The 23,135-nt window shown below is 43.5% G+C and overlaps 1 protein-coding gene across 1 annotated transcript in view; it reads right to left on the reverse strand.

Moving 5' to 3' along the window:
- ELP3 (elongator acetyltransferase complex subunit 3) overlaps positions 1-23,135 on the reverse strand; it is a 134,721-nt gene that overhangs the window by 36,860 nt on the left and 74,726 nt on the right. Inside the window, exons 11-14 of the mRNA XM_026656364.2 lie at positions 13,707-13,797; positions 11,258-11,323; positions 4,273-4,500; positions 1,525-1,606 (exon numbers count right to left, since the gene is read on the reverse strand). Of these exons, the coding sequence (XP_026512149.1) occupies positions 1,525-1,606; positions 4,273-4,500; positions 11,258-11,323; positions 13,707-13,797 (467 nt within the window). The remainder of the gene's footprint in view (positions 1-1,524; positions 1,607-4,272; positions 4,501-11,257; positions 11,324-13,706; positions 13,798-23,135) is intronic.

The raw sequence follows: 23,135 nt of genomic DNA on the forward strand, positions 1-23,135 counted from the left end.
TGGGGCGTAGAGAAGGAGAGACACACCAGTCTCCCTCATGCTTAAAGTGACTGTAACAATCCTGTAATAAAAATGGACATAGACCATTAATGAGATTTCTCTCACTGGCCCTGTTAGCAACTACACATTGCTCAAAAGCTAGTCTCTCTCACCAACAGAAGTTGGTACAATAAAAGATATTACCTCACCCACCTTGTCTCTTTAATATCCTGGGACTGGCATGGCTACAACAACACTGCATACACATGACAAACATTTCAAAGCATGACCATTACGCCCATTCCACTATAACAAAATGTACAGGAGGGGGATTGAGGAATCACATAGCAACCGTGTGGCCTAGTAGAAAGAACACTGGACTGGAACTATTCCTAGCTCTGCCACTGGCCTGCCAGGTGACCTTGAGCAAGTCACTTCATCTCTCTGTGCTTCAGTTTCCCATCTGTAAAATGGGGATAATGTAAAGTTCTTTGAGATCTACTGATGAAAAGCAGCACAATATAAAAGCCAGGTTTTTTGACTATTACCTAGCCCCAGTAGCATATCAACTACAAACCTTGGTGAGAACAACAACTGTCTAACTGACCTCTAATTCCTGCCAACAAACATTTCTCTTTTCGGTTTAAAAAATTACGCAATTAAATGGCAAAAAACTTTGTTAACACAGAATAAAGGTTACCTGGTGATGTTTGTATCCTTCCAGAATGTCAACTTCAGCAAAACTCAAACTGCTGAAAGCCAGGAACTACACAATTAAGGTAAATGCTCATGCAACCTTAACTATACCCTCTTTGAGCAATGCCTCACTATGCCCATAACACACACATTCTCACTTTGTCTTTTCACTGTACTGGACAGGAGATACTTGCACTGGACCTATGCTCAAACACTGACCCTTTCCCCCCCAAGAGAGTACCACACTTGTAAAATTTAACAATCACTTCATACCCTTTTGTAATACCTTCACACATGCACACAGGATATGACCTAAACCTACACTTTTCCTTGACGATCATTAAATCCACGGCCTGCTCTCAATATCCCACCTCACTGCTGACAATACCTCCGGCAAGAAGACTCCAGTGCCCGCCTACTGACACAACCTACACAATTCTGTATTAAATGAGGCAGACTGGAACCTCATGCTACATATGAGCCTCTTTCCCTTGATAACACACATGGGGGTACTCAGACCCAGATCTCCTCATATCATAATTGCAGCTCTTCCAAGCTGCTCCCACTTATTCTTCCACAATTCAATAGTTACATCTATCACAGTGAATGAAGTTGGTGCGCATGTAGATAATTCCCAGTGGTTACTGCCAGCTTCAGGGGGCAGAGTTAAGGTTACACAGGCATTCACCTTAACCTGGTTTCCACAAGTTTGAGTTTGAGTTTTGCTGAATTCGACATTCTGGAAGGGCACAAGCTATCACCGGGAGATCTTAACTCTGCATTAACAAAGTTTTTTGCTATTTAATTTGTTTGTAGATTAAGTTTTGAAGAAGAATTAAGCAAAGATACCTGAAATGACTGCAATTTTCCATGACCCATGCTCTTCTTTGGCTATCCTTTCTGCTTCCTCCATTAGCAACATACCGAATCCCTAGAGAGGAGGAAATGAGAGGGGAAGAAAATGATAAAATGATAAAAACTAGGGAAGGAAAAGAATAACAGCTTGAGTACTTGAGAAGAGCACTGCAGCAAACATTAACGTTTATAACCGTGAAACACTCAAAAGTTTCTTCAATGGAAGTTACTGATAGGTATAAACTGTAATTTCTTTTAGAGTCTTTTCACATCTGACTGCCTCTTAGTGTCAAAGAACAAGGCTAAAACCACAGATTTACTCAACTTGGTACAAGTCTCCTAGAACTAGCCGGAGAAACAAGCTCCTCCTCCCCTCACTGACATTTCCCCTGTGCTCAGAAGGGGAGCAGGAAGTACTTTCTAGTGATCAGAACAAAGGAATGCAAGTCAGAATGACTGGATTCTATTCTAGCTTTTCCAATAATTCATTGACCCTGAAGTAGTCATTTAAATTGCCTGCCTCACTTACCCATTCATAAAATGGATCTGTTTTGGATATTTATATGGCCCCCCCATCACCCTAGTATTTGAGTATGTGACGATCATTAATGTATTTATCCTCAATACCCCCGTAAGGTAGGGCAGTGCTGTTATGACCATTTTACAGATGGTGAATTGAGGCAAAGAGAGACTAGGTGACTTGCCTTGGGCACGTAGGAAGTCTGTGGTAGAACAGAAAATTGAACCTGGGTCTCCCACAGCCCTGGACTATTCTTCCTGCCTCATGTGGTACTATGAAGCTTAATGTTTGTAAAGCATTGAGATGCTAAGATGAAAAGCACTGTAAAGGTGCACAGTAATCTCTTTGGGGCATGAACCATGCCTTCTTTTATGTTGATAAACTTCCTAGCATAAAGTGGGTGCTACTGGAAGCAAATAAAATAGTGTTTCATTACAAAGGAAGAGCCCCTCCACACACAATTCTACAACATGTTTAGACTGTTTTGAAAAGTCTTTGCTGCCTCTGCGTCATATTTTGTGCATCATAGCCTGCTGCGTAGTGGGCAGAATAAAAATGAAGGGCAAAAATTAGTTCTATGATTTTGCTTTTGTTTTTTTAAATAACTTTATGCAGTTCAAGAGATTTTTAGTACTGAAATCTAAAATGAAATAGTCATAATGAGAATGTGATATCTTGTTGCTTCTTTATTTGTGGTAAGTATTTAAATGGAGCATATGTCAAAAACATTGTTACCATCAAATATAGGAGATTTCATCTCAAGTTTTGTTTTTGAAAAATTTATATCAGTTTACATGCTTTGGTAAGATTCTTTAGTAAAATCTACCAGTCTTGCCTCATTGGTCAGAGCTGTGGAAAAATCCCTGACCCCATTTCACATGTACCCTAAAATATATTAAGATGTAGGTGGAAAGCAAATACACTTCACTTGCTTTCTCACACTACTTCCTTCCAGTGACTTTCTCATGAAAATTATATGCATCATCCCTCTGCTACCTACAACATCTTTTGGCCTATTATGGGAAGAGTGTGAATTTGATCTTGTGCTGGTAAATTCTGAGCCTTTAGATCAATCATAAAAAAGAAAAAAGTAATCAATTTATTCTTTGCACCAGAAAGCCTCAGGACTGATGTTTTAAATTAACTTCCTTTTATTTAATAATCTTTTCCTGTGTAAATGCATTAGGATGCAACACTTTGTTTGACAGTGATGACCTCAGGCAGTGAGGCGGCAGCCATAAAAACAATGAACGCTTTGACTATAGAATAATTAACATTTCAAAACCTAGGGCAGAAAAAGTGGCCATCATAAGTAAAAAAGCAAAGGGAAAGAAAAATCAATTGAATCGAGCCAAATGCAAACAAATTAAAATGGACTGGAAATTGAGATTTCACGGCATATGACGTGCTAATGCGCACTGTAGTAACGCTTACTTTGGTAGATTCAGAGACACCAGTGCTCAAGATGTTAAGCAGAAAGTGTTCTTCCCATCCCTGAATAGTAAAGTGCCCTGGTATGTACAATCTTTGATTAGGAGAAAGTGTTAGGTTAAATAATTTTATATTTTTAAAAAATACCTTGTATGCATTTTATGTTTTTAGGACTGAATCATATACCCTTCAACTTCACTTCAGCCCCACTCCTCACACCCTATCAGGTAGACAGATGAACCAAAATCTGAATGCAATTCCTGCATCTGTGTGTTAGAGATTAATTAATCCCCTCAGTTCTCAGAGAGAGTGTAGGAACTATGGGTTTTCAGTATCTGAAGGCTGAACTAGTGTCACCATGCATGAGCCTACATCATATGGATGTACAGCAATAGAGATAAAGAGTATACCCATGTTTTCAACCATGAAACAACCATAACTGCAAGTGATCAAATACATTAGTGAAAGCTCACTGGCGGCAGGAATTTAATATACTAATACAAGATGGGGATCAAATTCAATTCTGGTTCTATTGCAGCAGATTATTCTTGTTGCCAGAAGCTGGGAATGGGCAACAGATCACTTGATGATTACCTGGTCTGTTCATTCCCTCTGGGGCACCTGGCACTGGCCACTGTGGGAAGACAGGATACTGGGCTAGATGGACCTTTGCTCAGACCCAGTATGGCCATTCTTATGTTCTTATTAAAGTAACTGTATGGCCAGTCTCATCAAGATTGTCACAAATTTTTCTTAGTCTTTCTAATAAAAAAGCTGGGCAGGATGGATACCTGATGCTGAAATTTGGAAGGATCACGACTGCTCACTGGAACCACGCTACCGTACACATGCAGTTCTCTAACAATGGAAACACCTCCCTTCAACTCGGGTCTGAATGACTCCTCTGAACACTTTCGCAAACGCAGAAGGCCAACCAGAATATCCTGTTCTGGATCTTCATAGGACAGGAAGGTCTCCCAGCCACCATTTGCCACATAGTCTCTTCGAACTAACTCAACCTATTCAAAGAGAACAAGGAGGGGGGAGGAGGAAAAGAAAATCCTATTAAAAAATAATTAGGCAACATGTTGAATAGACCAAAACCAATTTCATGGATCCATAAACCGTTATGGGTCAGAAAAAGTGTGAAGTGCTTTCTTAAAGCCCAATTTCATTCTAGATGGATTTTAGCAGCAGTAGATAAGAGCTGAAGGACCTACAATTGCATTTACCTAAAGACAAAATGTGTCATACTTCAGTGAAAAATACATTTGTGGAGAGGACATCATTACTCTTCAGTACTGAACACTTCTACCCATAAGGTATTTAGAAAGTACCAAATCAGCACAGTAGCTAGGGGTTGTAAAAGATAGAAATGGAAGACTGGATCTCTCTCTGGTAACTTCACCTCCATTGGTGCTCCAAGAGTATCACAACTAGCAGCTCCTTCTCTCCAACCAGAGGTCTCAAACATCTAAGGGCAAATTCAGACCTGACTACAATTGTATTGCTCTGGTTTCAGTACTGTTATACTTGCTGACAGCATGTGTGAATTTGGCCCCTAGTCTCCACTGCTCTGAAAAGAAAAAGCCTCTTGCCAGCAATGTAATCGGGGTCTTCTAATTAGTAATAAACTGCTTCTTTCCTAATCTGTCAGTGACAGGTACTCAAGTGAGCATGACCTCTCATTAATACAGCGCCTTTCATCCATATAGATTAAAAAACACTTCATAAACATTTCTGATTGACTATATAACAAAAGTTAGGCTGATCTTTCCCACATCCATTTCCCTGCCAGTACAGTGCAGGGTTGTTCCCTGTAGTAGTATGTACACTTTCTAGTGCTCTGTCCAGTCTGTTTTAAAAAGTCTCAAGTAAAGGGCTTTGAGGTGGGGTTCCCTCTGAACTCTTTCCTACTCATCATCTTTCTGGTAACATTATACACAGAAATGAATGCACTATTTCAAGACCTGATCACACAAGAGCCAATGGTGAGATTCTGTTACCTCTCTGCTTCATGAGATCAATATGTCTTTGTGTATGCAACCCAAAACTAAATGGGCCTTTCACTTACTACACCGATTAAGGTTCACTTCGTCAACACTGTGATGAGGCTATCTGTGAAAAAGTTCAAATGGATCTTGCATGTGTGCAGAATTCTCCAAGATTTCTACCATCATATAACAATACAATAAGGCGGGCCCAGACTCCTATAATGAAAATGAAGGTTACTTCGAGATGGACTCTACATATAGACACTCATGGCTTGAGCTGGCCTAGGCACCCCATGAGAAGGAATATGCAGAGGATCCTCACAGAGGAGCTAAAAGTTGATCCAGCAGTCCTGTTGTTATTTATAAAGCACCAACAATATGATCAAAGTTTACTGAAAAATAAGAGAACAAGATTCTAACTCTAAAGAGTTTACAATCTAAAGCCCAGATCCTGCAATGAGCTCCATGCAGGCAAAACCTACTCTCCTTATAAGATAGAGCCTAATTTAAAGACCCACTCATTACACAGATTTTATTAATTCACAGCTAAAGAAAGGAGGCAGAAAATAATATTAACACAGCTAACACAAAAGGTTTTAGATTTAAAGTTTCATGAACTCTGGGCTTCCTAATTAAGGAAAAGCAATAAAATAGAAATAATAAATGAGACACATTCTTCCATTTCAGTAACAAGGAGAACTCCTTTGTACTCCGTGCTACCCAAACACAAACAGTCCTTGTCCTCAAGAACCTGCCATCTAAAACGATAAGATGACAAAGCTTGGGAGAAAAAATAGGATTATAAAAATCTCCAACTTTTAACAGAGTTTTGTATAGTGCTCATTTTCACAGTATCTAAGCATTTGCCAGACAAATTACATCTGCATAGCAAGGTCCCTAGGGGACTCCATGGGATCCTCTGCTCTACCCCCTTCCCTAGGTAAACAGGAGGCTCTATGTGGGTTGAATATACAGCTAGACCTACATCATGTATACAAAAAGCTAATTTAAAGAAAATCTACTAATGGGGCCTTGATGACTAAGGGACACAGAAAAGAGATACAGTGAACATCTGAAGTGACTGGTAGCTAACGACAGTGAAATGAATTGGTTACTTTCAATCCAGTTCCTAGAGTGTAACTGTCCATGTGAAAAAGAAACAACTGGCAATAACTAAGGCTAAGATTTTGTCATGGTTATTTTTAGTAAAAGTCACAGACAGGTCACGGGCAATAAACAAAAATTCAAGGAAGCCTGTCTGTGACTGTCTGACCTGTCTTTGATTTTTGCTGCTGCAGCTCCATGGTTTCCCCTGCCACTGTGGTAGCTGGGAGCTGTGGGGTTCCCCCTCTGCCTGCAGCAGCTGGAAGCTTCAGGGGCCCCCCCACCTCAGCCCACGGTGTCTGGGAGCTGCAGGGTGACATTTCCCAAAGAGAAAACGGGACAACCCCAGCCGCTCACCCGAGGTGTCCCCCTTCCTCTCCCCGCCACGTGAGGCTGTCGCCCGTCACTGGAACCGTGAGGAGGGCCCCCTCAGGAGCCTGTCACCTGTGGCTAGAACCCTGCAGGGGGGCCCCTGTCGCTATTGCTGGAACACTGCCAGGGCCTGGCTGGCTGCCAGCTCCAGAGTCCTGCAGCCCCTGGGGCTGAAGCAGAGAATGTCAGGGAGGTCTCTGGAAGCAGGGCTGGCTCCAGTGTTTTTGCTGCCCCAAGCAGCAAAAAAAAACAAAAAAAGCCGCAATAGGCGGCACTTCGGCAGCAGCTCCACCGCGCCGCTTCATTCTTCGGTGGCAGGTCCTTCCCTCCGAGAGGAACTGAGGGACACGCCGCCGAAGAGCAGTAGGTGCCGCCTCTTTCCGTTGGCTGCCCCAAGCACCTGCTTGTTGCACTGGTGCTTGGAGCCAGCCCTGTCTGGAAGTCATGGATTCCGTGACTTCCATGACTTCTGGGACATAAACGTAGCGTTAGCAATAACTAGTACCCCTGCTGATAATCCTTGACTTTAATATTAGGACAAGTGGCTTATACAGAATGAACTTTTCAGGCTATGTCTTCACTGCAAAAATGGTAGGTTTTTACATTGAGATAGGATGCTGCATCAAGGGAGCTATCAGATACATGCCACTGGTAGTTTGCTAGTCAAGGTAAATCAGGGAGGAAGGGGGAACATTGAGAAGGGACAGTATGTATAGTGTTGACCTCAACGAGCTACATCGAGGTAAAAAACGACCCATGCCTCATCTCCTCTAGGATTCTACTTCAAGATAGCTATCTTGATCTAAAACACTTTGGGGGGGGGGGCGGGGAAGAGCAGTTTCCATTTGCCCTAGAGGTAAAACATTCACTTCAGAGTTAAGGTAGAATGTGTAGCGGAGTTTGCGTTAGCCATGACCATGCAGTTGCCATTCTGTGAATAAATGACGGAGTTTAGTCTCCAAAGCTGTCCAGCCAGCAAGAACATTCACCAGCAAGAACATTCACTAGACATTTTTTTAAAAAGCTATTCATGATATATTTGCACTACATACACTTCAAGGCCATTTTGAGAGCAAACAAATGCCTTGTCTACTACTAATGAGAAATGTTACCAATTGAAAAGGAACCCAGAAATAGCTTTGTAAATAACCAATCGTAAATATTTTTTATTCCAATGGATTTTTAAAACCAATTAAAAATAATTTTAAAAAACAGACACATCATGATTCTAAAACAGATACAACTTACTAACCTTCTACAAAAGGAAAGATGTTTATATAATCTTAAGTAGATTCAGTGAACAGATTTAATTACATTAGATCTACGATTACCTCCTCTATCAAGGAAATCGTTAGTTTTTAAAGGCAAGGGAAATATCACTGCACGTCATCAGATCAAATTATCAAATGCGACAGGCTGATGTTTTATTGCCCATTTGCTAAATTTTCAAATGGGCATCTTGGTGCTTTCTCCCATGCAGCCCCTCATGCTGGGGAAGAGCTCCCTGTAAATATCTGCAAAAAACTTACTAATTACCCTCCTTCATAATCTTCCTCAACACTCACCTTTGCCACGAGGCCTACAACAAGCTCGACAATGGCTAGGTTGCTGGTGTGCTGAGACTACTGCCTTTGATGCTGACCGATATTGTCTCCTTGTACTCCCCTGTCTCTATCTATCTGTTGTCTCTTGTCTTGTACATAGATTGTAGGCTGTTTTTTTGTTTAGTGTTTGTACAGCTCCTAGCACAGCGCGTTCTCGGACCATAACTGGAGCTCCTAGGCATTACAATAATATAAATAATAAACAAGTTGCTTTTCATGCATTTTATCTCTAGGTTCCTATTGATCTTTTTCTGAGATTCAGTGGCATAGGATTGTCATTATCTAGACCAAGGAGAGACAGTTTAACAAAAGGAGTGTTGGAGTATTAATAGCATTGTTTTGAAAATGCTGTAGTGAGCTATTCACTAACTACCCATGGAGCTTACAACTCAAGATAGCTTAGAGCCTCTGATGACAGCACGTTTGTCTGTGTGGAAGATATTTTGTGCAATGGCTAAAGGACAATAGGAAGACAGAGGGTGGCTGCATGTCCCGCTTTGCACTGAACTTATGAGACTAGTGCCTGAAGTCAACAAAAATCGATGATAGAATTTATTTTGCATTATAAAATTTGTTTCCATAATGCATTTACCAGTGAGATGACTAGCTTTCTATTCTATTTGGCTCTTTACAATGGCAAGCAAAGAGCAGGAAACAGCATTTAAACCACTGATCACCTCGCTTGCAAAATAAGACAGCCCCCCCATGCAGAGACAAAGTGGAGAAGTTCAGAGATGCACTTAAGTGTAGCTCTGATCTAGGATTGAATGTGGAAGAAGAGGAAGCATGATTAATTTGTGTTTGAAAGTAGAGAAACATGTGAAAGAGGCATCCTACAAGTGGATTGTTAGATGATAAACTGGATTTTAAAAGTGCCATAATTATTTTGGGAGGCAGCATGGTCTAGTAGTTAGAATAGAATACTAAGGAAACAGATTTTATTTCCTGGTCTTCTTGAATCACTGTGTGATCTTAAAACGTAATTTAACCTCTATGTGCATGTTTTTCCTTCTGTAAAAGAGGGTTAGAATCTAAGTTCCCTATAAACTGTGTGGCCGCGCAGCAGCCTATTTAGCGCCGCGTAGGAGCTCAGGGAACCCGCCCAGGGACCTGCCATGGCTGGGGGGGGCGCCCTTCCCCAGCCCCAACACAGTCTGCGGCCCAGACCTGCCATGGCCACGGCGCCTGGACCTGCTGGTGCAGCACAGCAGGAGTGGCCTGGACCCAGCTGCGGCAGCATGGTCCAACCCCGGAGCAGCCCAGACCCAGGTACAGCCAGGGTGGCGTGTCCCGCCCCGGGCTGGCACCAGCGCAGCCAGAGAAGCTGGACCCAGGTGCGGCAGGGGCGGCCCTCCCCCAGCCCAGACCTGCTGGGGGGGGCCCCTTCCCTGCGGCCCCCAGCCCCCCGCGGGGGGGGGGGGGCCCCCCCCCCCCCCCCCCCCCCAGCCCAGGAACTGCTGTGGGGAGAGAGGGGTGGGGAGAACCCCCTCTCCCCGACATAGCCCCAGAGCACCCTCCTGCACCCCAAACATCTCATCCCTGGTCCCACCCCAGAGCCCTTACCCCCCTCGCACCACAATCCTCTGCCCCAGCCCTGAGCCCCTAATCCCCAGCCCACAGCCCGCAACCAGAGGCCTCACACCCCTGCACCCAACCCTCTGCCCCAGCCCTGAGCCCCTCATCCCTGGCCCCACCCCAGAGCCCACACCCCCTTCGCACCACAATCCTCTGCCCCAGCCCTGATCCTCTGAGCCCCTAATCCCCGGCCCAGAGCCCACACTCCCAGCTGGAGCCCTCACCACCTGCACCCAACCCTCATCCCCAGCCCCACCCCAGAGCCCACACCCCCAGCCAGAGCCCTCATCCCCTGCACTCAATCCTCTGCCCCAGCCCTGAGCCCCTCATCTACGGCCCCACCCCAGAGCCCACACCCCCAGCTGGAGCCTTCACACCCCTGCACCCCAACCCTCTGCCCCAGCCCTGAGCTCCCTCCCACACTCCAAACCCCTCGGACCCACCCCCACCACATGAATTTTGTTATGTGCACCAATATGAAGGTGGGGAAAAATTAAGAGGGAACACTGGTTAGCATCCATTTTTATGAACAGCTTTAAGATCCTAGAATGAAGGGCAATATATAAGCATCATCCTCTAAAGAGATGTACATCCATATGTATTTACTGGTTACACTTTATTGTAGTTTATTGATTTTATTATTTTTATTTGTTTCAGATAGCAGCCACATTTTATTATAATATTGTAGGTATTGGTATAGTGACAAAAATAGAGGATATATATACACATTATACAACCTCAAACAATTAATTTTCTTTCTGTTCAACCTACAAGTATTGTGCTTTCTATATTTTCTAAATATACTTTTCACTAGAAAAAAGAAAGGAATGGGGGCAAGGAGTGGAGACAGCTGATGAACTGGGGATTCTGCTACTGCAGCGGGAATATTGAAATACGGGTGGCTATCGCTAGGTTATTGAACATGGTGGTACATAAGTTTCAGCATGTGAACGTATCTTCTTAAACAATAACATGCAAATCTGCTGTGAAAATGGATGAAAAACTGGAGCCAGCTACATAGGCGTATTGCAGAATTGGCTGTACAATTGAGTCCCAACTCCTTCATACCAAATGTTTCACAGCAAGTCACGTCTGAAGCAAGCTCCTAGGGAAGCAACAAGTCTCACCTGATATGGTCTCACTTTATGATGAATCTCTTGTATTCCAACCTCTCTTGTCCTCACATCACGACACTAGGAAAAGAGGGAGAGAAAAATTACATAAAACAGAGGAATACATGCAGCTCAAATACATTAAGATTTCCAATCACCCCATGGGCTCAAAATTAAGTTGAAATAGCCTGTCTTACACTGGTAGAATTTGAATAAATAGACTTCAAAATAAAAATGCTCATTGAGCCATCCCTAATGTACCTTAGAAAAAGAACTTTGTGCTAAATGTAAAAACATGCTGATAACAATCAATTCACTGAGTAACCATTACATCTCATGAGAAAAGGTACCATTTGATTTGCAAGTAGCAGGGCTTGGAGGGGAAAAGTCAACAGATATGAAAGAGCAAGAAAGATTTAACATTATCATAGATTCTACGGCCAGAAGGGAACATTGCAATCTTCTAGTGATTCTAGTCTGATCTCCTATATAATAAAGCACAGGCCATAGAACTTCCCCACAATAATTCCTAGAGCAGATCTTTTAGGAAGACATCCAATCTTGATTTAAAATTGTTAGTGATGGAGAATCCACCATGACCCTTGGTAAATTGTTACTCTCACTGTTAAAAATTTATGCCTTATTTCCAGTCTGTCAGGTCCTTCACCAGAGAGATCTAGAATTGGAAAAATCTAACCTAGTGTGCCAGAGATACTCTTGAGCAGGCAATTTGTAAATCTGGGTAACTGATTTTTAATGCCAAAATCGGCATGTAGGTAGACGGTTAACTCTCTGGTCAAGTGTCCCACAGATGTACAGGATGGACTAACCGTGAGAGGTTTGGGACCAATGGCCCAAGGCGTCGGAGAAAAGCCAGGGAGCTTTACAAAACTTTACAGCTCCTTGGTAGTCGGAGGGAACAAGAGACAGAACTCCATGTTAGCGAGCTTGATTGTAGCTTGCACAAGTCTTTTGTATCTCTTCTTGTAATCAGTGCAAACCAAGCCCCATGAGAGAAGTCTTGAGGAGAAAAACTTTTCTGAAGACAGACTGTTTTTATAGCACAAATAAGAAAACCCTGAAAATCCAAAGTCAAGACTAAACCCACATGGAACTTGATTTCCAAGGCATCCAAATGACTCTACTTGCATCACAACACCCCCTACAATGCCTTAAAAAAAAAAATCAAACTCAGACTATAGTATATACAGTGAAATAATTTAATCTTTGCTATGATCTTAAAAACTGGCATGCTTTATTCTTATATGGTGATTATGCTAAATCTGGCCTTCTTTACGGTCATATGCACAAAATCTACTTTGCCTTACAAATTCCTGACTAGACCAATGGCATGCAGAAGACAGACAATTCCCCACTCTTCATTAAGGGCCCTAGTCCTGAGAGTGCACAGCATTTTTCAGGGCTGTGCCCTCCAATTCTTTGCCCCAATCAGTAATACAAGTATTAGTCACAGAGACGGAACAAAGAGGGAAAGCTGAAATTGCCAAGAGGGCAGAGCTGAGGAGCCTGGGCACCCTCTAATTATGAACCTACATACCTAAAATACCTAGGTTTCTTGTGGGAATTCAGTCCCAACTATCGTGGCCCTTAAAAAAGCTGTTTATTTATAATGTTATACCTCCAGTAGATACAAGGAAAATTCACTGGTATCTTGTACTTCAAGTGACAATTTGAAAAACTGTTTTGGTTGCTCACTCTACCAGCTGCAAGGCTTCTGCCCCAGTAAATTTAGACCTATAGTCATCCGCACAGTAGAAATGTTTAGAGATTCAGTTCTTTAAAGGTAGCCTGCCACGGAAAACAAAATTGGGTTTGAGCCCCTTTTTTTGCTTTTTTTTAAATGTATAAAGGAGATTTTTCCCCCACCTACTTTTTTTTTAATTCTTAGAAATAGGCTGAATATTAAGATTCATCATCATATCTGTTTTTGCTGGAAGTGTTCCGTGGAAGGTTTCTCAACCCTACTGAGGAGGATAAAGACGCTAAATCCTTAGCAAAGAGCTTTTCTTCTAACTAACTGTTAGGTGTTTGAGTTGAATAATTTTTTTAAAAAGCTGTCAACAGTCTGCATAAAAAACTTCCCTCTCTCACTTTAGAAATGTCCTTAGTAGCCAAGATGTCACAAACCTCCTAGTTCTCTGGTCATCCTGTATCTTGCAGGGGAAAATCTAAATTTTTAATGTAGAAATCAAGCAAAACATCAGCTCTTTTGGAAAAATCTTTGAGGTATTCCTTTACCTATCAGAAAATGAACAAACAAAAAGGACAAAACCCCAATATTTTCCTTTGCAGGTCATCTTTAGTTGAGCAGCAAATCTGGCTCCTATAGTTCACGTTCCTCTCATTTTGCCATTTTTCTCCTCCTGTTCACAAACACAATAATCAGTCACGCAGTGTAACCAGCAGGGAGCTCCTCCTGGGCATAAGGTTGCCGATCTTTTACCTCTGTCCCTAGATCCTTCATCCTGGCCAAGGCAAGTTCTCTCAGGTTACCATGCTCCACTCCTGAGCTGACTAGCGGCATTGGGATATCCCTATACAAAGGGGAAAAACAAAAACTTTATATGACCATGTTTATAAAACATAAGGCCAGATGGGCCACCGCCATCATCTAATCTTACCTCCTACATAACAAAGGACTTATCTGAATTAATTCTTGTTTCAAAGCCCAGTAGCTTTGGCTGAACTAGCACATGGCCAAGCCAATTAACAACTGGAGGTAGTGGGGAGGAAAGAGCGACGTGATTGGTTTTTACAGCAGGAAAGGACTTTTTACATGCTGGGAAATAGGCTATTTATATGTTTTTATTCTCATATTCATCATACTCAAGAACTGGAAAAGGGAAAAATTCTGTTTTACGTGTGAATTTTCATTCTAGGACCCTCCATGTCAGAGAGTCTTCGCAGCAAGCATTGGTATAGTCTCCAAGAATCCTGGATAGAACAATTGTAACTACATCCTAAGATTCAGTAAAGGTGCAAACAAGTTTGTAATAATCTAACATCATAAGAGTACATTAAAATAATGATGAATACCATTTTTGCATAAATATTGAGGTCTTTACCACAGAAGATAATGCTGTAATGATAGATTTCAGTATTTCTACTTGAAATATTGATTTCCTCATGAACTTGTTGCCACAAAGAATCTTGTGCCCATAACAAAATATCTGACTCTCTATGGAACTGGTTCTATCCTTCCAATGTGTAGAAGATGACCTATTATACCCTTTATCTTCTGATGCTATGAAGCGCCCATTGATAATGTTGATTTAATTTAATTTACTTTGGGGAAAGGATAAGCTTGTCCCTGGGACAGCGAGTTCTATTGATTATTCTTCAGTAATTATTTCTGAGGTGGATCACTCCAGACCAGGGCCCACCTGAAGCATTCCTCATAAAGGGGAGGAATCTGTCTAGACTTCGGAACCTCAAAAAAAAAAAAAAAAAATCAAAAGAAACTTTTGGAGTTGCATAGTTTTCAAGAGAATATCAGCTTTGGTCTTCCAACTCTCAAGGCAGCAATGGCCGCCTCCTAATGTGTAATCTTTAACTTGAACCTGGAGGAGCAGCACTTCAGAGGAAAAACCTGCTGAGATAAGACAGTTTGAAGTTGCTCTCACTAGAAGGAGGGAAGGGACTTATTACCTTTTCTAAAGCCTCAATGACTGTTTTCTGTCTATGCTCCCAGAAAAGATTACCAGCAGAGTATTTTGAAAGAGATCAACCTGCTTTTCCAATTTTTTGGCAGGAGCTGCAGTTGCCATGAGACATGTCTTTGGAAGTTTTGAATATACAGCATATCAGCCAGGTGAAGAATTAGTCCTGAAAAAAATTGCTAGGAAAACTGAGAATGGGTGTGTGCGGGAGTGCGCATGCTAACAACAGCCTCCCAATTGAGTATCTCTAGACCTGTACGATAAGAAACTGCAGCCAATACTCTCAAAGCTGAGGCTGCTGTATCCAAGTTCAGTTTGATGATGAATACCTTGCAAAAATGGTATTTAGTCTGTAGAAGAGAAGACTGAGGGGGGACATAACAGTTTTCAAGTACAGAAAAGGTTGTTACAAGGAGGAGGGAGAAAAATTGTTCTAGTTAACCTCTGAGGACAGGACAAGAAGCAATGGGCTTCAATTGCAGCAAGGGCGGTTTACGTTGGATATTAGGAAAAACTTCCTCTCAGAACAGTTAAGCACTGGAATAAGTTGCCTGGGGATGTTGTGGAATCTCTGTAATTGGAGATTTTTAAGAGCAGGTTAGACAAACACCTATCAGGGATGGTCTAGATAATACTTAGCCCTGCCATGAGTGCAGGGAACTTGACTAGAAGACTTCTCAAGGTCCCTTCCAGTCCTACAATTCTCTATGATCTTATTTTTCTGACTGTGGGTTTGACAAGAATACTCCCTCAGTTGGTATGACCATGGCCTTTACTGAGGAGGCTGTGGCAGGCTTCACCTTAGGCAGATTAATTATGACCTTTTAGTCTTCAGGTACAAGTAGGCCAGGATAGGGAATTCCCTCTCCACCTTAATGACACCTTCATAAACCAGGTGAGGAACAATTACACAGCTCTTCAACTTTGTAGAGCGTTGGGTTTGTTTGCTTGCTTGGGTGTTTCATTTTCTAAAACCGTAAGTACCTGTGAAGTTAGACCCCCTATTCATTCATAATTCTGGGAAGCTTAGTTGAGTCTGAGGTACCTGGCTCAAATCTTAAACTTTAGATATTTCTCCTCTTTAGAGGATCTAGACAGATCTCTTATGAGAGGTTTTAGGACTTTGGGCTACCCCTTTGAAAACTGATTGTGGGCAATATCCTTCACTAGTCCCTACATCAAACTCCTGAGAGAAGGAGGCCAGCACATTACCAAGGAGATTAAAACAACAGTCTGCAGGCATGTATCCCACCTGTCTCCTTAAGGAAAACAGCAGCCACTTTATGATCTCCTGTGGGACCCCTAGGAGCTGGGAGGAGAGAGGAGACAGGTCCATCTCCCAGGGAATGCAAGCTGAATCACTTCACTTCATGATCCCTGCTGCTGGGTCTGGGCTGAGTAGTAGGGATGCCAAAAAAATTAATATTTAATTAAAGATTATGTCATGTGATGACACCTCCAGGAATATGACCAACCAAGACTGGCAACCCTACTGAGTGGGGACCAACTGCACAAAATGAGGAATGAGCTGGGGCCACTAAAGACAAATTACTCATTTGTACCAGAGAGATTGCAGTAGCTGGCACCTTTCACTGCAGCTGACCTCTTTCAGGTAGAACAGCTTGTAGGAAGGGAGGAGGGGGTGGATGCTTTGTGGCCTTCTCAATCATCTCAGCACAGACCTTGCCTACATGCTGGCTGGGAGCAGGAATTTCTTCCTCTGGCTTACCGGGGGGTACCTTGCCTTTCCCCAAGATTCAAGAGGCTCCACTGAAACTATCCTGCTAGCTCTAAAAGCTGTGGGAATAGGGGTCCCATACAAAAGGGAACAGCTGAAGGACGGTGAAAACCTACTGATTCTGGCCTGGTTTCACTGAAGTAAGTTTCCATGTGACCGGCTGGCCTGCTAAACTGTCTCAACGTGGATCTTGTCTACATGTCGGCGTGAGCCACTCTTTCCTGTAAGCTGCTCGACCTCTGTTACTGTGGAACTCTCCAACATTCCAGCTGAGAACTGGAGTCCTGCAGTTTGTCTGCCAACCATTTTTCGAAAGGGGAAGAGAGGAGAGGTCCACAGAAAGCCAAGTCTGGTTTGGGTTTTTTAGCTTAGCAGTTTTGAGGAAAAAACCCTCAAACATTTAGGCCTCGCCTAAACTACAAAGTTAGGCCAACATAAGATGCCTTGTGTTGACCTGGTTGTGCATGTGTCTACATTTAAATTTGTCTCCCACCGAAGTAAGTGTCCCTTTACAGCGATGTAGTAACACCGCTTCCCCGAGCAGCACTGAGACACGGTCAATATATTGAGGTTGATGCAGCACGAGTTGCATTACTTATGTCAACCCTAACAATCTTCCAGGAGCTGTCCCACAATGCCGGACACTGATCACTCTGGTCACAATTGTGAACTCCACTGCCCAGGGGTCCCGAAGACCAGAAGATCCTCCTTCCCTTTAAAGCCCGAAAATTTTTGAAATGTCTTTTCCTGTTTGTGCAGCTTGGCGAGCACACAACCGCAGCTCTCCATGGTTGCGTGCAACTGCCCAGCTGACAATGCCTGCTACACACTCCAGACATGGTCTGGCTTGGAGTAGACGGAAGATATTGGATCTCCTGGGTCTGTGGGGAGAAGAGGCTGTGCAACCACAGCTATGGACCAGCTGTAGAAACAAGAACATCTTTGAGCAGGTTGCATAGGGGATGCAGGAAAAGAGGTATGACGGAGACCAGCAGCAGTGCCATGTGAATGTAAAATATCAGAAGGCCTGAGGCCAACACTGGATCCGGAGCCAAGACACAGACATGATGCTTTTACAAAAAGCAGCATGCCATACTTGGCGGAGGCCTCACCACCATCCACACACCACTATGGATACCATCAAGGAACCTGAGCGACAGGCCCCTGGCATGAACAACAAGGAGGAGCGTGGGGGACATGCGACTGGGAGGTCCAGCTACGCTGCAAGTCTGGACCTGTTTGATACTCCACCACTGTCCAGTCAGTCCCAGCAGTCGAGCATGGGCGGGCTTGATGCAGGGGAAGGAACCACAGGTAAACATGTAATTGTATTTCCCGTTACAATGATGTACTGATGGCACTCCCAACTTAACAGGACACAGCTATTGATTTTTCATTAGTTTACTCACACTAAAAGAGGTAGCAGTTATCTGCCCTGTAGAATTAGGCAGGGGAGGCCATGCGGAGCAGTTTGTTTATGTATACAGGAATGTGCTTTGAATCCTCCTGAGAGATCTTGATGAAAGTTTCATGGGGGTACTCTGCAACTCTCTCCCAAAGCTTACAAGGGATGGCAGCCTTATTTCTTCCTCCTTGGTAGGACACTGTCCCATGCCATAACTTCAGCAGGCACCGTTGCAGTACACAGACTAACAGCATACAGCTTCGGGCAGCTTCGGGTCACCAGCAACAGCCGTACTCTCTGTGCCTTTGTTACCTTCCGGATTGAGATATCAGCTAAAATCACTGTCGCCTGCGGAAAATGGTGCCAGTATTCAGTGCCACTGCCCTACACTCATAGTTTCAGGCAATCGAGCAATTCCCTTCTCATTTTCCTCATCCCGGCGGGCCAGGCTCATGGGACCCGTGCTGTGAGTGGTGCAGTGCACAAGCACTCCGAAGCAGAAGAGTCAGTAAGTATATCCTGTTTAAAACTTTAGGGGAGCAAGAGAAGGGAGTTCTGAAACTTAACTTTTATTTTCTGTTATGACTGTATTGACAATAGTGCCTTTGTGTGTTTGATCAGCAGCTGTTGCCATTGCAGCCCTGAGGGATTCCCCCTACACACCCACAGAATGCCTGAGCCAGATAAGGACGAGAAAGGAGAGTACTCAGGATGACATGTTTAAAAAAAGAGATTCTGCAAGCCAGTGCCGCATCAGACCGTGAACAAAGGGCCTGGAGGGTGAACACTGCAGACACCTGGAGAATGAAAGCGCAGAAAGGAGAAAGACCAAGGAATCCCAGTAGTAAAAGGAGACATATTGGGGCTTCTCCAGCAGTCCACCCCAGGGGACCATAAGGACAACCACAGCTTCATATACACTGACCTGTGAAAGCCACGGTTCCTGTATGTGTAGGTAAAATGGACATGAATGTTCTTTCCCCTTAAGTTCTGTTCCATTAATTTATTAAGTTTATGTATTTTCTTTTAAATTGCACAGATTTTTCTTTGCATTGGTGTTGTTAATGAATAAAATTCTATTATTTAGAAAATAATTTGTCTGTATTAGTTCACAATGTATACTGCAGAATGCCTAGCAGTTCTGGAAGCACCTACTTATTTGTTACTGTAGTGTGACAACTCATAAGATCAGTGACAAACAGTGTAATAATCATTAATGTACAGCAAGCACCACAAAATTAATAGGACAGTGTTATAGTCATAGATGTACACCAAGTCCCACACAATTCTTAACAGATTCCAAAACAGCAGGGCCAAGTAGAGCACAGTACACCACAATGCGTTACTCTGGCTCACTGTTAAAGTGCTCTTTCGAAGCCTCCTTGAGCCATAGACCTCCACGTTGGGCTCTTCTAATAGCTCTTGCGTCTGGCTCTTCAAACTCAGGAGAAAGCCACTCCACCTCCATTTTCATCCACCACCCTGGCGGCAACTTTTCACCCTTTGCTTCAGAGATATTATGCAGGACCCAGCAAGCGGCTATAACCATTGGCAAGTTTTTTTCCCCACTGAGATCCAGTATTGTGAGTAAACAACGCCAGCATCCCTTCAATCTACCAAAAGAACATTCAACTGTCATTCTGCACCTGCTGAGCCAGTAGTTAAATCTTTCCTTGGTGCTGTCGAGGTGGCTGGTGTATGACTTCATGAGCAAGGGGAGGCTGGGTCCCATACAATCACTATCGGCATTTTAACATCACCAATGGTAATCTGCTGGTTGGGAAAGAAGCTGCTTGCAGCTTCCTGAACAATTCTGTGTTCTTAAAGATGCAAGCATCATGCACCTTCCCTGACCAGCCAATACTGATGTCAATGAAGTCTCATTCTCTCCCCCCCCCACCCACATGATCCATCAACACTTGCATAATCACAGACACGTAACCTTTTCTATTGACGTACTCTCTGGCCAGGTGGGAAAGTATGGCTATGCGTACCATCTATTGCTCCACCACAGTTCGGAAACCCAATTGCCGCAAATCCATCCATTATGTCCTGCACATTGCTGAGAGTTACAGTCCTGTGTAGCAGATGATTAATGGCCCTGCATACTTGCATTACAACCGCATCTACAGTGGATTTTCCCACTCCAAAATGATTTCCCACTGACTGGTAGCTGTGGTGAGCTCAGCACACAGATCCAGGAATGGGATCTTGCGCATCCATAAGCTCTGTAGCCACTGCTCGACACCCCAAATCTGCACTGCAATCCCACCAGTCAGTGCTCGTTTCTTGGATCCAGAAGCAGTGATCCACCATCTGCAGCGGCTCCATGAATAACACCAACAACCACGAATTGGTTCTCACTATGTCCCACAGCAATCGATCATCTAAGAAATCATCTCATTCCCCAATGATTCAATACTTCTTATGGCTTTGCAAATTCCAGAGGATCGTGCATCCTGTGTTTGCAGTGCTTATTACTAGCACAGAGATGTGCAGGCTCCATGTTTCCATAAGAGGTGATAGACATTCGAACTAGTTCATTGGATTTTTTAAAAAGTGCAAAAATTATGGGATATAGATGACACTATGCGGTGGAGACAATTGGATGCTGGGAAGTTGATCCCTTGCTCCCAGTCACTCCTGCATGACTTGCTTCTGTCCCACCATGCACTGCCCAAAATTCCCAAAAGATGGAATGCTTGATGGTGGTGGGCTGCGTACTGGGATACGTACCTATGATGTACTGCACTGTGCATCGACTCAAGCACTCCTGGTGAGTACAAACAGCGCGGACCAAGGAGCCAAGTATACACATGCACAAGCGATATACTAACTGCGGCAGATTTATGCCAACGTAACTTGTGTCAACCGAAGCTGACAGTGTAGACGTGGCCTTAGTTTAAAGTCTTTTGAAAATCCTGTGAAAGTTCTGCTACAAAAGAAGCCCTGGAATCTGCCGAGTGCGCTGCTTGGGAGCAGAGAATTCTGGGGAGTTCTTCTTAAGGGGTGGTCCTAAGCCCAGGCTCAGAGCAAAGGCATGGTTTGTCCCCAGCTGCTGTGGAGAGAGAGAATGCCCACTGTGGAGATTAACAAGGGGGGCCTGAGAATGGTACATCTTTGCCCACTCATTTCACATTTCTCCATTTAAGCAAACATACGTTTTTCCCCTTGCATTTCTTATTGACCACAAGCCAACTACACCCAGGTTTGGTTCACTTTCTAGTTTGTGTATGTGCAACACTGGATCTCTGGCACACCAGACAACACTAGGCAATGAACTGCCTCTGCACAGAGGTATTGGCCTAACAAGGGCTCCCTATGGCAGTGCTGCCTTAGTGGTGTTCAAATATCAAAACCTCAGCATTAAGGACCCTCAGAGGGCCCTGGTTCCCACTCCACCCAGAGCCACCCTCTCTCCTGCACATATATCTCCCCTCACAAGGACAATCACCACCCTGCTGCCTTTGATTCTTCATTGTACCATGGAGAACTGAGGGGGTGGGGTTGGCCAATGAGGGGTTAAGTGAGGATTTGTGGGAGAGAAGGTGCAGAGAGCAGTGTTTATGCTGGAAGGGGGTTACCCATCATCAAAACAGGCATCTTCTAGAAACAGCAGGACGATGCTAATGATAAAATTCCAAACTGAAATTTTTTATTAAGTCTTTTAAAGATGACAGAAAGACTAGCCTGCTAGCCATGCGCATTACCAAACCCGGCTAACTTTCAGCATTTATTTTAGAGAAACAGGAGACAAAAAATAAAAAGTGAACTATAAATAGAGTATTAAACTGTACAATGTAGAACAGTTTGATCTCAAAACCTGGTTTAAACAAGCTCCTTAATGAGCTTTTAAACCTCTTTCCTCCCCTATATAATTATTCAGCAAACACAATGAAGTACAGAACAGCATGTTAAAGAACAGGATCTCACACACACAAACCTAGAAAGGACCGGACGATTCAGGGAGTTGGTAATGTTATTAGTTTAATCCACTTTAGGTCAATAGTGATTAGAAGTCAGTACCATCTGACAGCTGTCTGGTGACCTATGTGAAATTTATTCACAGGTATCAGTCCAGTTCCTTAAGAATGTGTGTCACAAAAGCCACCATTAACAGTCACCATTTTTGGCAGTCTCAGCACAGACACCCAGGTCTGAATGAGCCATGGAGACTCTCAATCTGACAAGTGATCACTGCAAGGAAGAGTAGAAGTACAATGGCAAAAAAGAGGACAAGGGAAAGCTTACCCTGCTGCTGCCCATGCTACGCCTCTTCTGTAGAGTTAGGACTTCAGGCTCCAGGGCTCTCATTCCATTCCAATGCCAAACTCACTTTAAATAAATTTGGTAACACTTTTACCAGTATTAGGGTGTTGCACCAGAAGCCTTGAGAATATTATTTTCCTCCCTTATTTTGTTTGCAATACATTAGAACTTTTTATAAAGCAGAAAGGGCTCTGAAAAATTCCTCACCTCTGACTCTCTCTCACACCAAAAACAAGGCAATTGCAATTAGCTAGCCAGTTAATTTATTCATCTGATTTCTTAGAGTAAATAAGGCATCATAGAACTAAGATAACAGACTTCAAACAGCTTCAATTAGAGGTAATCAGCACTTCACATTGAGTCTAAAGGACACAGTAGAGGAGAACAGGATTTTCATCTGGGCATGTTAGAGCTAAGGCAATAATCTGACTGAGTGCCTATTTCTTCCAATTATGGAACAGCTCCAAAGGGCCAGGCTGTTTTGTACTTCTCAACAGGAACACAAATAAAACCAACTGACATCTTCTAGCACTAGGGCTATAGCAGGGGTGGCCAAAACGTGGCTCGTGAATTGCATGTTGCTCTTTTACAGTTAAAAGTGCAGCTTGCGGAGCCCCCCATACCCTCCATTCTCTGCTTATCAGACTGGGGGAGAAGGGGGTAAGAGCTCGAGGCTTCTGCCCTGCAGCGGGGTGGTGGAGCTACGGGCTTCTCCCAGAGATGACAGATGCCTGCTGAGAATGGGGGGAAGGGGCACAATTTAAAGGTTCACTACCTCCAACAGTTTGAGTCACCCCCCCC

This window comes from Terrapene carolina, unplaced genomic scaffold (genome assembly GCF_002925995.2).
Source record: "Terrapene carolina triunguis isolate 2854851 unplaced genomic scaffold, T_m_triunguis-2.0 Scaffold228, whole genome shotgun sequence".
In the NCBI taxonomy this organism is placed as follows: domain Eukaryota; kingdom Metazoa; phylum Chordata; order Testudines; family Emydidae; genus Terrapene; species Terrapene triunguis.